This window comes from Bidens hawaiensis, unplaced genomic scaffold (assembly GCF_021521415.1).
Source record: "Bidens hawaiensis isolate Kalapana, Puna unplaced genomic scaffold, B.hawaiensis_p1.1 tig00034238_1, whole genome shotgun sequence".
In the NCBI taxonomy this organism is placed as follows: Eukaryota; Viridiplantae; Streptophyta; class Magnoliopsida; order Asterales; family Asteraceae; genus Bidens; species Bidens hawaiensis.
Window position 1 is genome coordinate 58,286 of NW_027495916.1, and position 13,953 is coordinate 72,238.

At 35.9% G+C, this 13,953-nt stretch overlaps 2 protein-coding genes across 2 annotated transcripts; one reads left to right on the top strand and one right to left on the bottom strand.

The window, feature by feature from the left end:
• The first annotated feature begins 511 nt into the window (after positions 1-511).
• On the top strand, positions 512-2,834 carry LOC143585945 (F-box/kelch-repeat protein At1g55270-like). Its single transcript, XM_077067609.1, has 2 exons — positions 512-612; positions 1,510-2,834. The coding sequence occupies exons 1-2, from the start codon at positions 574-576 to the stop codon at positions 2,743-2,745; spliced, it is 1,275 nt and encodes a 424-aa protein (XP_076923724.1). The 5' UTR covers positions 512-573; the 3' UTR covers positions 2,746-2,834.
• Positions 2,835-3,964: 1,130 nt separating this feature from the next.
• Positions 3,965-8,733, bottom strand: LOC143585946 (putative ethanolamine kinase). The gene is made up of 10 exons (XM_077067610.1): positions 8,630-8,733; positions 7,586-7,677; positions 7,344-7,450; positions 7,089-7,194; positions 6,133-6,255; positions 5,948-6,039; positions 5,768-5,852; positions 5,583-5,688; positions 5,340-5,499; positions 3,965-4,117 (listed from the first exon to the last, which is right to left on the bottom strand). The coding sequence occupies exons 1-10, from the start codon at positions 8,713-8,715 to the stop codon at positions 3,965-3,967; spliced, it is 1,110 nt and encodes a 369-aa protein (XP_076923725.1). The 5' UTR covers positions 8,716-8,733.
• Between the last annotated feature and the right edge of the window lie 5,220 nt (positions 8,734-13,953).

A 13,953-nucleotide genomic window follows, 5' to 3' on the forward strand; every position in this document is an offset into this window, starting at 1 on the left:
TCATTCATTCTCTCCCCCCCCCTTTTTGGTGTTCTCAAACACATTCTTCTGTATGTTTTGTTTTGTTTTGTTTTGTTTTGTTAGGTTGGGCCCTCCTTTCCACTCAACACATTAGGTAAAACCCCTCTCTATTTGCTTTGCCCCCATTTCTTGCTGTCTTGCATTTTCCTAGCTTAATATTTTCTGGCTTTTTCATTTCGTGTTATTAATTTGTGGGTTTTTGATTTCTTGCATAATAATTTGTGGGTTTTTTTTGGCCATTTGGAGATCTGAGCTTGAGTTTATGCTTTTTGATCAGCTTTATTGACTATATAAAGTTTGTGTCTTTTGAGTGTTTGTTTTGGTCTGCTCTTTATCATCAGTTTGGTATCAATCCAATTCAAATTCTAATTCTAATTCTAATCTTGACATTTTACTGTTTTAATTTATAGGGTCAAGTCTTTGTTTTGAAGGCAAAAACAAAAACTCTGTATGTGTTCTTGGAATTCATTCAATATCTTGAAATCTGAAACTTAAATTATGTTGGAATGTTTTTCTGATTAAATCAAGATTCTGTTTTGCAGATGGTGAATTATGAAATCTAGAATGGAAAGAGGGATTCAGCCTCCTTTGGTAAATAAATTCTTCATCTTTTATGTCATCATGGAATCATTTATTAAAGACTTTTTTAATGTAGTATGCCAATTTTCATCTTTTTGTTGTCTTTCTTCAATCCTATTTCATCCTCAAAAGCTAAGAAGATGCTCTTTTAATGCTAATTGGATTTTTTTTTTAAACAATCAATTCGTTTAAACCTTGTATTCGGTTTCGATTGTTTCGAACTTGAAACAGGCCATTTAGTCCTTTTTTTTTATTTGTTTTTCGTTTTTGGAATATGCAGTTATGTATATTCATATTCTTGAACAATATTTATTATACTGAATATAAATTTACAATCTTGGAAAAAGAAAATATAAAAGGTTCAAACCGCTAGGGGTTTTAATCGTGTCAGGTTTGTGGGTTAGTGGTTTGAATTGTTTAACCGAACACAACCAATATTTTATTTGTGTAAAAACATAAACCCTAACATGTGCACAGTTAAAATCGTGTAACCTGAGCAAAACCCATTAATATAAATGAGTAAATTGGGTTGATGGGCTGTTAAAGTTGGTTAAACGGGCAATAAACGAGTTGGTGGGTCGAGTTCTTTTAAGTAAATAGGTTTAAAAAATCGGTTAAACAAGGCATAAACAGGTTAGTGGGTCGACTTGTTTAATTAAATAGGTTAAATAGGTCCACTCATACACCACCCACTTATTAAACGCGTTAGATATGACGATCCAAAACCTAATTATTTTTATATCATGTCAGAAATTGCCACCCGCTAGTTAAACCGCCAAACTGGTTGGTCCAGCCGGCGCACCCAACATGACCCGTTTGTTTGCTGTTTTTCAAGACCGTAGTTCATGTTAAACCCATAATTGTTGTCAAAGCCAACTTAACCGAAAAGGAAGATATCGTTTTTTGCAGGTTGACACAACAGCTTGCCTGTGCCGAGTAGACGCGGGTCTAAAAACTGTAGTCGGAGCAAAACGATTCGTCCCAGGGTCGAAACTCTGTCTCCAACCAGACATCAAACCATCAATCCACCCAACAAGACAAAAACCACCTCGTGACCGATCCCGCAACCAATCCCCTCTCCTGCCCGGCTTGCCCGACGACCTAGCTATCCAATGTCTAATCCGGGTCCCACGTATCAATCATCGCAAACTCCGCCTTGTTTGCAAACGATGGTACCGACTCTTATCCGGAAACTTCTTTTATACCCTTCGTAAAAATCTCCAAATAGCCGAAGAATGGGTTTACATCATGAAACGAGATAAAGACCGAAAGATGACATGGCTCGGGTTTGACCCGTTAAACCACGTTTGGCAACCGTTACCACCGGTCCCAAAAGAATACTTGGAAGCCCTAGGGTTCGGGTGCGCGGTTCTAAGCGGGTGTCACTTGTATCTATTCGGTGGTAAAGATCCGGTCAAAGGGTCAATGAGGCGAGTCGTGTATTATAGTGCGCGGACCAATAAGTGGCACCGGGCCCCAGATATGTTAAGGAGACGACATTTTTTTGGGACGTGTGTGATAAACAATTGTTTGTATGTAGCAGGTGGAGAGAATGAAGGCGTTCAAAGGTCGTTAAGGTCAGTTGAGGTTTATGATCCGAGTAAGAACCGGTGGTGTTTCGTGTCGGATATGAGTACGGCGATGGTCCCGTTTATCGGTTTGGTTTATGGCGGAAAGTGGTTCTTGAAGGGGCTCGGGTCGCAAAGACAAGTGGTTAGTGAAATGTACGAACCAGAGACGGATGAGTGGACCGCGGTTCAAGACGGGATGGTGTCTGGGTGGAGGAACCCGAGCACGTGTCTGGACGGGAAGCTTTATGCGTTGGAGTGTAAAGACGGGTGTAAGGTTCGGGTGTATGATGAGGAAACCGACTCGTGGAGTAAGCATATTGATAGTAAGATGCATATGGGGAACTCCAAGGGATTTGAGGCGGCGGCATTGGTGCCTTTGAATGGAAAGCTTTGTATTATAAGGAACAATATGAGTATATCGTTGGTGAGTGTCGGGAAAGATGGCGGTGCCACCTGGGAGACGCTAGCAGGAAAGGGGCAGTTGAAGACGTTGGTGGCGAGCTTGTGGGCTAGCTTGGCGGGTCGGAACCGGTTGAAGAGTCATATTGTTCATTGTCAAGTGCTTCAAGCATGAGATTAAATGAAGATGATTGTTTAGATGTTTTGTCATAGGATTGTAAGAACTCTTATACACCGTATAATGTTTTTTTGAACGAAATTTTCGACCAAATTGTTGTATATGCGTGTTGGTCGTACAGGCATACAAAAAGAACCCGGAATCTAGGCATGACATGAATAATTTGTGGGTTGACACGCATAGTTGATTTAACCAGAAATTTTGATTTTGCTTTTTAAACGTTAAACTATGAAATTACCAATTTACAACATGCGTATATAAAATAATTATATGTTTAAGCCATAAAGCTAACTTGATGCATAATTATGCATGTTTCAAAGAATAGCGGTGCAGCTTGTTGCCTATTTACGTTCTTTTTCGATATAAACACTACTTTTTCATCAAAATTGTTATCTACCCAAAAGAAAAAAAAAGTTAAAAAAAAATATCCGTTTCACAAAAAAAATAAAAAAATTCATCATTTAATTTTTTACGCTCTAAAACCTAAAATTATGAATTTACAATATATAATATATATATATATATATATATATATATATATAAAACAACCATACTTAAGTTATAAATCTTTCTTGATGCTTCTCTCTTGTATTTTTCAAATTTTGACATAAAATGCTTCATTATAAATAATAAAGTAAAAACTTAAGCATGATAAACTGCCAACCCACAAACTTAGGGCTTCCGAGTATTCTTTTATAAAACAACTATGCTTCAGTTATAAATCTTTCTTGTCGCATCTCTCTTGTATTTTTTAAATTCTGGCATAAAATAGTTGATTATAAGTAAAAAATTAAGCATGATAAACTGTCAACCCACAAACCTGCCATATCAACCCGAACACGCCCCATTTAGCTGAATGTGTTTGCAGTTCAACCGAAATTGACCAGAATCTGTTTATAGACTAAACCCAAACCCATGACTATCATGCTAGGTCTCGTGTTAGAAATTTACCCCTTGTTATTGAGTGATTTGTATTTTCATGTGCCCTAGACAGGTTGTGAATCACCTGAACCAGAATTCGTTTGGAGGCCCGTTACACCATTCAATTGATCTTTTATATCTAAAAGCCCGAAAATGAAAACAAACATAAAGTTTAAACGGGACATACAAGCATATAGCTTTTCTCGTCCAACTAGATTACAGCAAATCGAGCAATCCAAATAGTTTACTACAATCTATCAAGAATCGGTTCTTCAAACAGCTTGCAAAACACAGTTTATTCGGGCTTGGGCTTGGGCTTGGGCTTGGGCCTGGGCCCAGAGAGGTAAGACTCGGCCCAAGATAAGCATGTCTCCTTCTGCTTCTTGTATTCATTGTATCTCAAAAAGAAATAACCAAGATAATCAAAATCAATTGGTGACATTTTGGCCTGTTTGACAATCAAAAGATATTATGTTTATTATTATATCCATACCATATGTGAAAGAAATACAAAATTTCTAAAAATTTAAAAACAAGACTGCTCGAATTTCGTCTTGGCTGAGCTCAAGCTAAGTTAGACATGTATGTAAACGAACTGAACAATCAGTGAACCGTTCATGAACCATTTGCTGGGAAGTTCGTTCATATTCGTTTACGTTTATTAATTTAAAATACTTAGGCCCATCAGAATTTAGTTCTATGAAACTCAGATATCACCTCTTACAAGTTAGTCTAGTTTTATAAAATTTTTGGACATAACATATTGATATTCACGTTACTTCTAAATGGTATTTGCTCGGTTATGTCCATCATCTATGTCCAACTATCTTCACTGATTTACATTCGTGAACTGTTCATTTATACTATTAACAAATGAACACGAACATGCTCCTTTGTTAACGATCCAACACAGAAGAGAAAACGCTGTTCATTAAATCGTTCGTGTTCGTTCAGTTCATTTACAAGCCTAAGCTAAATTGCAGCTTTTTAAAAGTTCTCGAGCCAAGTTAACTCGTTTGAATTGGCTTGGCTTGGCTCGTTGGTTAAGCAGCTATAGTGATGGAGAATCATAGGCCTGTAAACAAACTGAAAGTAAAATGTTTGTGAATTGTTTGGCGGGAGTCCGTTTATTTTTGTTTATTTAATAAACGAACATAAACAAAAAATTTTGTCCATTTAGTTTAATGAACTAACATGAACGCATGTAACGGTTTATTCATTTATGTTCATGAATGCTCGTTCATTTTGATTCGTTTATGCTCTCGTTCATTTATGGTCCTTAGTTTATGTTCATTTACGTCCGTCCGTTAATATGTCATTTAAAGTTTTAAACCCATTACATTTTAATCTAGCTTTAATAACTTTTTAAGCCCAACATATTGTTGTTCGCATTTACTTTTAATTGGTTTTCGCTAAGTTATGTTCGTTCATCTCAGTCCAGTTTTGTTCGTTCATTTACGTCTGTGAGTTGTTTGTTTATACTGTTAACGAACGAATTAAACAGATACAAACATGCTCATTTTCTTACTGAACAAGCACAAACAAGAAAACCTTGTTTGCTTAATTGTTCGTGTTCGATCGTTGGTTTGGTTAAAGTCAAACGGACATGCTCCATTCATGTTCGTTCGGTTCATGTACAGGCCTAGAAAGACAGAGAATCGGAATGATACCTGAATCAAAGCCCATAAAGCCCAATATAAATGTGAAGCCAACATGTAACAGCTAGTTTCAACATACAGCAGTTTCAAATCTTTTTCTGAAACTTTATCTGGAGTTTCAGGTTGCAAGTAATTCCTAAAGAAATGATATTGTTCATCCTTATTCGGGTACCTTTATTTATTTAAACCAAAAGAGTAAAACAAGTTATAATAATAAAGAAAATAAAAAATATGCATAAAACAAGATCAGCTTACAAGGTGTAGTCGCAATCATAACCAGCATATTCGTTGAAGTGGTTACCGATGTCAAAACCTCTGTAACTGTATGACCCATATTCAAAATCTATGATGTAAAGTTTATCTGCTCCAACAATACATATATATGATTATTAAAGCTTTAAAAAATACATGTGATTAAGGACATATTATTACAAAGATACCTTCATCATCATTCAGCATAAGATTACCAGAAAGCAGGTCGTTATGAGAAAACACTACGGGGGCATTAAGTCGACCTGTCAAATCCTGCCACGTAAAATCACCACACGTTTCTCCACAAATAAAATATCATAATTTAAAAGTATTAATGGAAGAATAATATTATTACTAACTGAAACTACCTTGAGGTTAATAAGTTCTGTATGGACTTCCTTAAATGAAATTGTTTCATATTTCTTTTGCTTATCAAGATCATCAAAAGCAAGAGTGGATGCTGCAATCAACAAACTTAATATTTTCAGAAATTTATTGAATAGATAATCCCAGAAATAAAAAGAAAACTTTTATTGAAAAGATATAAAAACACCTCTTTCATAAAATTTGAAGATGTCAATCCACAGCTGAGGTTCCTTGGATCCCGGAATCTCCACCTGATGGAATCTTTTAAGTTGCTTTGCAATTTCAGCTGCTAATTTTGGCTTTCTCAAGTCTGTACACCATAAAGAATTGGCAATTATATATTTATTTTATCAAATAAAAGTTGAAGGTTAAAGGTGTAAGCGGATGCTAAATGGATTGCAAGCATTTATTTTCGTTTCAGAATCATATCAGGTATCCGAATTACATATAATAAAAGAAAAACTACCCTCAAATAATATTGCGTAAATAAAATATATAAATAAAATAATTGGTTGTTAACTACCCTCAAATAATATTATGTACATAAAATAAATATATAAAGTGATTGGTTGTTAGGAGTTCTTGAAGTTCTTAAATAAATCATTTTTTGTAACCAAACTTATTGCTAAAATGCTAAAGATTACAAAACTTACAATTTAAATGAAATTTCGCTTAAAAATAGTACTGATAACATTCCATATAAATGAATGTTATTATAAATGGTAATGGATTAAATATCTATAAAAAAAATCGGCACGGACATTTAGACCTATAAATATCATAATGGGAAAATAAGTCATTTAGTTTGAATTAACCATATGCATTAAATTAGCAGCACACGCATTCGAATGTATCTTCCAAGTGAATTTGACTCGATCCTCAATTGGCTACATTAGTAAACTCTACCTACCTGAAGTCTGAAGATGTAGGCCACAAGGCCAATCCATCAAACGCATTTAACATTTACAAAATTTAATATCTAGGCCTCAAGTGTGAGTGCTGAAAAACAGAACAGAGTGTTCTATAGCTATAGTTATAATAATCTACACGAGGAAGTAAATAGAAGACATCCATCTATTACTAAAAAAAGTGGCATAAGATGTGTGAAATGTGTTATGAAACAAAAGTAGGGTGGTTTCTTACCAACTGGTTCCAAAGTCCGAGCATGTATAAATGATTGAACCATTCCGTTTCCAAATACTCCTAGCAACTTGGCACCAAATCCAGCAGCTGACAGGTAATGAATGGCCTATACAACAAAGATATCAAATTACAAAATGGATACCCGATACAGCCATATGAAATAAATCAGATAGGAAACATGGTGAAGATAATCTTATAGCTACAACTAAAACAGTGTACATAACATAAAAGAACCACAGATGGTAAGATACTAACTTGAAGTTCCCTTTCTCGATTGATGACATATTCTGTATTTGGACCATACAGTCTAACTGTAACATGCACCGTATTCCCGTTTTGTTCCTTTACAGATACCTTGAGCACTACAATAACCAAATGCAATTAGCTACTACACTAATCTCATAGCCAGAATCCACTGCAGCATACAAAGAGGCCACCAAAGTTCTAACTGTTGTGAAAATTAACAACAAACCATACAAGAAATAAAAGATACCTACAGAGATTTGTGATACCACCAGACACTCTCTCGGCAAAGAAGTGTGATTCATCCAAATTTGACCACTTTTTGAATAGATCCTTGCAAAGCTTTCTGTCAAAGTCGAAACACAAAAAGCACGATAGTTGATCTCAAGAAACTATACTAAAAGGTGCAAACAATTACTTCTCATTGCCTCATTGGTAACTCAAAATCTATGCAGTTAACTCGGCCAATATATCGGTGATATATCACCGATATATCAGTTATCGGTCATAAGGTGTAATATCGGCTCAGTCCCGATAATATTGGCGATGTTTAGCAATACATAGCAATATTTTGTGTTTTTAAGATTGGTTAGATCACCGATATTATCGGTTAATGTATGTTAGGCCCATTTTAGTTGTTTTAGTGCCCAAAATCCAGTCCACCATAAAATTATTGGCCTGAACCCTAAAGCGCTCCAAAGTCAGAACTCACAAATCCATCAGCGCAAACAAATCGCTCCAGATATCAACTGCCATCAACCCTAAATCACTCCAAACCGTAGATTGCAGCTTATTTGTGTATTGTATTAGTGTATTTATCTCATGGTCCATACCCCTCTAAAATGATGTATAACCTCCTTAATTTTACATACTCGGAAGAAGCCTTACTTATTTTCAGGACTGGGGGAGCATACATATAATATTATGCATGACAGATATCCGAGTGTTATAGCCTCAAACAAACACCAGGAATAGACAAGTAAAGGCAATGAAAGTGACAAGAAACAGATTAGACATGGAGGTTAGTGTATGAAAATGATTGATGTGATGTAGTTATAGGCATATTAAAACAAACAACAACAAAATCACCAGATCTAACATACTTATTTTAACAATTAAAGCAGATCAATTCCTTGAGAAAAAAAACTTAGGTTTTCATAAAACTGGGTCAGTCAAGCAGATAGAAATGAATTGATAGATTAAAACAAATAGGAAGTAGGTTTGGTTTCATGTGGATGATGAAATTAAGCTCAAATCGAGTGCAGTAAACAAATCAACAGAAGAGAGAGATTACATACACGAGGCTGGGTTTCATGTCTGGAACAGGAAGAGTGTGGTCGACAGTGAGAGAAGAGTACGGAATCTGTTGAACAGAAGCATCCATGGCGGTTGGTTGGTTTTTGGGATTCAAACGGAAAGGATGGCTAATGGCTTTACGTGGGGCTTTTTGGAGTTTATTATATTCCTTCTTGTTTATGTTTATGTTTATTGGGTGAACATTGAGGCTTACCTTATGACCAAGTGACACCCACCTTGCCTACTTCATTTAACTCCATGGAAGGAGGGATGGTGTACGTTTGGTACAAAAATTAGAGACGTATTTGGTTAAGGATGTGCTATTTAATATATTTAGGCGGGCCGGAATTTCTGTTAAGAAAGAAGCACCTGTGAATTTCTTGACTGACCCGTCGGAGGGAAGATCATCTCTTCGACCAGCTGACATTTTGGTGTTTGGATGGATAGGAGGAAAACACGTGTGTGTGGATTTAACAAGAGTTTCCCTTTTGGTGGGCTTAGGGAGTAGTGGTTTTGTAGTCGGTCAAGCCGCATTAAAAGCTGCTTCAGGCAATGTGGCAAAACATGAGAAGGCGTGTCTTGACAACCAACATGTATTTATTCCGTTTGCTTTTGACACTTTTGATTTCCTCGCGCCTGAAGCTGTGGAGCTACTTACCCGTGTTCAGCGGGTCATGCATAGTAATGTTATGACTCCAAGATCAGCAAATGTAGTTTTTAAAAGATTGGGTTTTGCAATTCAAAACGGGGTAGCGACGCAACTTGTTGCCCGCTTGCCTTTTGTTTCGATGTAATTTAAACATTTATAAATTAATTATTATCCATACAATAAATAGTTAATTAATGAGTGACAACGGTATCATAACATGGTAGACACTCACATTAAGAAGAGATATTCAAAGTTTGTGCATACGGATCCCTTAGAGAGGTTGATTATGAGAGGGAAAGAGGTCAGTGGTTCCAGACACGCCTGACGTGTAGATGATGAATGGAGTTATAAGAGGCTATAAACCGTAATCGAATTTAAGTGCCAGGGGTTCGTTCAATCAGAAGTTTCATTTTGGGTTAAAAGAAGTATGTGACGTAAGCCACACAGGGAAAAAAAGCAATGTACTCTTTTAAAAATAATAGTAAGTGTTGATGAATATTATTCATATGCATAATTGAGTAGTAGACAAAAAATAAATTATATAAAGCAAACTAGTTGGGTCGGTTTACATACCCCCTTCTAAGTTCCAAACCATGGAATATAAGTGTTAAATCGGGTTTTCAACTTGTAAACCATGAGCCGATTTGCACATATAACAAACTAGTCTAACCAGTCATTGTGGTTCAGCTTAGATTATATGGTCGGTTTCAATGGTTTACGAACACGATAACTAAATTTACCAACACAAACTTTATACCACCGTAGTCAATGCCTTCCAATGAAAGTAACTAGCTTTGAAGTAGAAACTAAAAATAAATTCAATCACTTGTATTAACTAGCTTGACCCTCTTTGTTTTAATGACTTTCGCATGATCAATTTAATAGGTTTCATAAGTAAAGTCATTTTCAAAGTGGTTGCAAATCGGTTAAAAAGGGTGATTGGTTCAGTTATTTCGGAAGCTCAATCGGTATTTATTAAGGATAGAAATATTCTTGATGGCCCGTTAATCATAAATGAGATTAAAACGGGTCGGGCTTTAAAATTGATTTTGAGAAACGTTTGACTATATCAATTGGAATGTGACATTTGTCGTTTTTCAAAACCGAAAACCCAACCCGTTTTAAGATTTTCGAAGTAATTCGAATCTTTTGTTATAAAAAATGGTAAATTTATTTAATATTCAAGTTCATTATCTATTCTTATTGTTTATGTTGATTTATGAATTTATTCTATGAACTTAGACCCTTCTTCAACTTGCTAGAACACTACTTAATCAAATCTGGTCAAATATTATTAAATTCCTTTAATCTTGCCCATAACGTTAGTCATTTGACTAGGATACTCTTTAATTCGATTTAACCTGTTTATTAACGATTCTTAGCCTATATATACCAGCCTATACTTCTACTATTCCCTTCCCACGGCTCAATTTTCTCTCAATTGCGCTCTAGCTTTCAATTTGGTGATCTAGTCCAAGGTTTGACTTTAAAAGTCAACTACTCAAGTTCTTTGTTTCATGTCTTTAATCCTCGGGTAATCGTGTATTTTATTTATTTATTTCAATCGGTCATAATCAAAGTGTCAAACTCAATTGATAAATGTGGTGATGCATCATTTGTGACACCCGGTAAAATAAAAAGTATGATTATATTCCATAATCGAGATTAAAACATGTTTAGACCGGGTTAAGTGAGAAATTAAGACCGTAAGTTAATATATTTTTTATTCTAAGAATGAAGGTAATATATATAAAGGAAAGCACGGGAGAAGTCGGACTAAATAAAGAAATTTTGGTGATAACTTAGAACAAACGAACGTTTTCGGTTAAACGTGCGAATATTCAACCCGACATTCGAGAAAATACCCATTGGTGGATCCAACTTAATGGTGTAGAGGATTGAAAACCGAGAACGAAGGCGAAAGCGTGACTCAATTCTGAGTTATAATGAAGCGAGAAATTGCAAATTAATATTTTCGAAGATAGTCGTTAAAGCACATGTACCGATAAGCTTGCAAAAGTTAATGCTGTCTCCATATTTGGAGGTTTATTATGCGGATAAAATAAATCGAATAGACACCATAAGTTTGGATGGGTTGTTTTTGTGAAAAACAACTACAGTGGTTTTATTAAGTTTGGAGTAACACGGAACCGACATCGGGAAACGATCGATAATAACTTATTAGCGGAAATAATAAGTTGACGAGACAAATTTAAGTTGAAAATGGAATAAATATTTTGATAAAGTGCATTTGGAAAAATACGAAGCGGGATCGTTGGAGTGAGAGATCGAAACGCGATCACAAAATGCGTTTAAAACCGCACTATATAAGTGGGCTACCCCCACATATTATTCATTTTCTCACTAACCAGCCGAAAAACTAGAGAGAGAAAGAGTAGAGAGAGGTTAGAGGATTCCGACAGGTGGCCGGCAGCCGGCGGTGATCCGGCGGTGGTGCCCAATGGCCGGTGGTGGTCCGGTGGCGGCCGAAGCCCGTCTTCTACCTCTAACCATTTTTCGACGTCTCGAACGCGATGGTAAGCTCCAATCATCTTAATTTTGAGCTTAAGTTCATTAAAAACATGTTTTAAAATCTGGACAAATTGTATTAGTTTTGCATGTCTGCAAATATCGTTCCATAGCTAAAGATCTAACGGTCCGATCATCCTTTATTTTTTTACAAAGGGTTCATAATCCATAGATAATCATTTTGAACGGTGGAGATGAGAATTGGAGTAGTTTAAGTTGGGTTTCTAGACCCATTTTCATGTTTAGCTTGCTGGGCTGATTCTGAAAATGCAGCTCTAAACAAATGCCATTTCCCGGAGATTCAACAGTCGGATCATGCTAAAATTTTCGATGAGCCTTCCAAACATATAGATATTTGATATCACCAAAGGAATCGATGACCAGATGTCTGGATGGTGAGTTATAAGCTTCGTAAGTTACTGGTCAGATTTCAGAATGAAAATAGTTTATAACGAGTTGCCTGTAGGTTTTGAGGTGTCGTACGGACAATCCGAGACTAGAGAAACGTGTGTGACGCAAAAACAAACGTGTTGGTATATCTGAATCACATTGCATGCTGGTTTTGAGCAGATTTCTAGACTCGAACCATAAACCATAAACCATTCTAAGTTTTCATTTGTAACATACGGGTGTTCACTGTTTTTTTACGATAATTTAAATCATTAACGAGTCAATAACCCACCTAATCATCTTCGTTCAATCTAGAACGTGTTCACTTCTACACTTTAAACTTTAAGCCTCATTTCCCTTTTTTCTGCATGATTCTTTTCTATTAGCGTGAAATTATTTCTTAAATTTGATTGGCTATCATCTGTTCCATTTTTTATGTTAAAAGTTTTAATTTCTAGTTTATTTATTTATGTTTTCTCATGTCAAGATGATTCTGAAGATTTTACTCTTCTATGAGCTGCAATTTGGTCAAGTGTTGGGACTTATATTTTAGACCGACGCATCGAATTATTATTATTATTATGGGTGAAAAATAATTACAATTTTTGGTTTCAACCAAGGGTGGATGGCTTGAAGACCAAGACATGCTAGACTAGTATAAATAGATGTATTTGTTAATTTGTCTAGTATGAGTGTATTGTGTATTATGTGAGATCTAGGGTTTTATCCCTATGAGAGAGCCGCCGCCTCCGGGATGAGCTCTCCCAGAGGTGGCTGATCTTTATTGTATGTATGTGTGTATGTATGAGTGCTCCTGTATGACAATATTTTGATTAATGAAATCATACCACCGCATCTTTCTTTATGTTTGTGTTTCGATTACATATATGTGTTCATCCAGTTTATTGTTCATTGTAATCGATTCAGGCTCTCTCCCAATACCACTCATCCGTCCAAACACCTTTCAAGAGTGAATATGATTCGATCCTAGCTCAGATCCGAGCTCCACCGTTAATAACGACCATTAGTCACGCTTCCGCACTGGGGCCCGGTTCTCACAATTGGTATCAGAGCGAGGTTACCAAATCGTTCAGACTAACCACTGAATCTGATTCATTTCGCTCTTGAATATACCATGGACGTTAAACCGATGAAGTTTGTAGAAAATTTTTTTTAGGGTTTTGAAATTATTTGATGATTTGGGTAAAATTTATGTGGATTGATGTTTGGGTTGATGGCTCGTTCGGAGATTCAACATCAATTTCATGTTTATTTGGTCATATCGGTCCAGATCTGATGTAACAGTGTTTTTAGCTTGTTTTGGGGCAAAACTGTTATTGAAGATGATTTTCAGATCTGTAACGGCTGTTGATAGATTGAAGATAGATGGTTGATATCGAGATGACTGGGATATTGCTACAACGATTAATTTCAGATGACGAAGCTTGGTTCTTGATCTGAAAATTAGGGTTTTATGTGCTTGTAATTGTTTCTGATATGAGTGTGCTGCTTGAACAGTAAAGGGAATATTGAAGAACATTGCTGCTGGTACAATCTGATATGTAGAAGTCAAGAATGAACAGGTACTAGGAGCAATCTAATCATTATTTGTAGCAGCAGATGGAGAATGCAAAGGGAATATTCAAGCAGGTTCTGTATTGGAAAATCATTGATTGATGATGTAGAAAAGAAGTCTGGATGTCTCGAGCATTATAAGAATGGTCTCGAGTATGTAAAATGACTAAGCGTTGCTTCGAG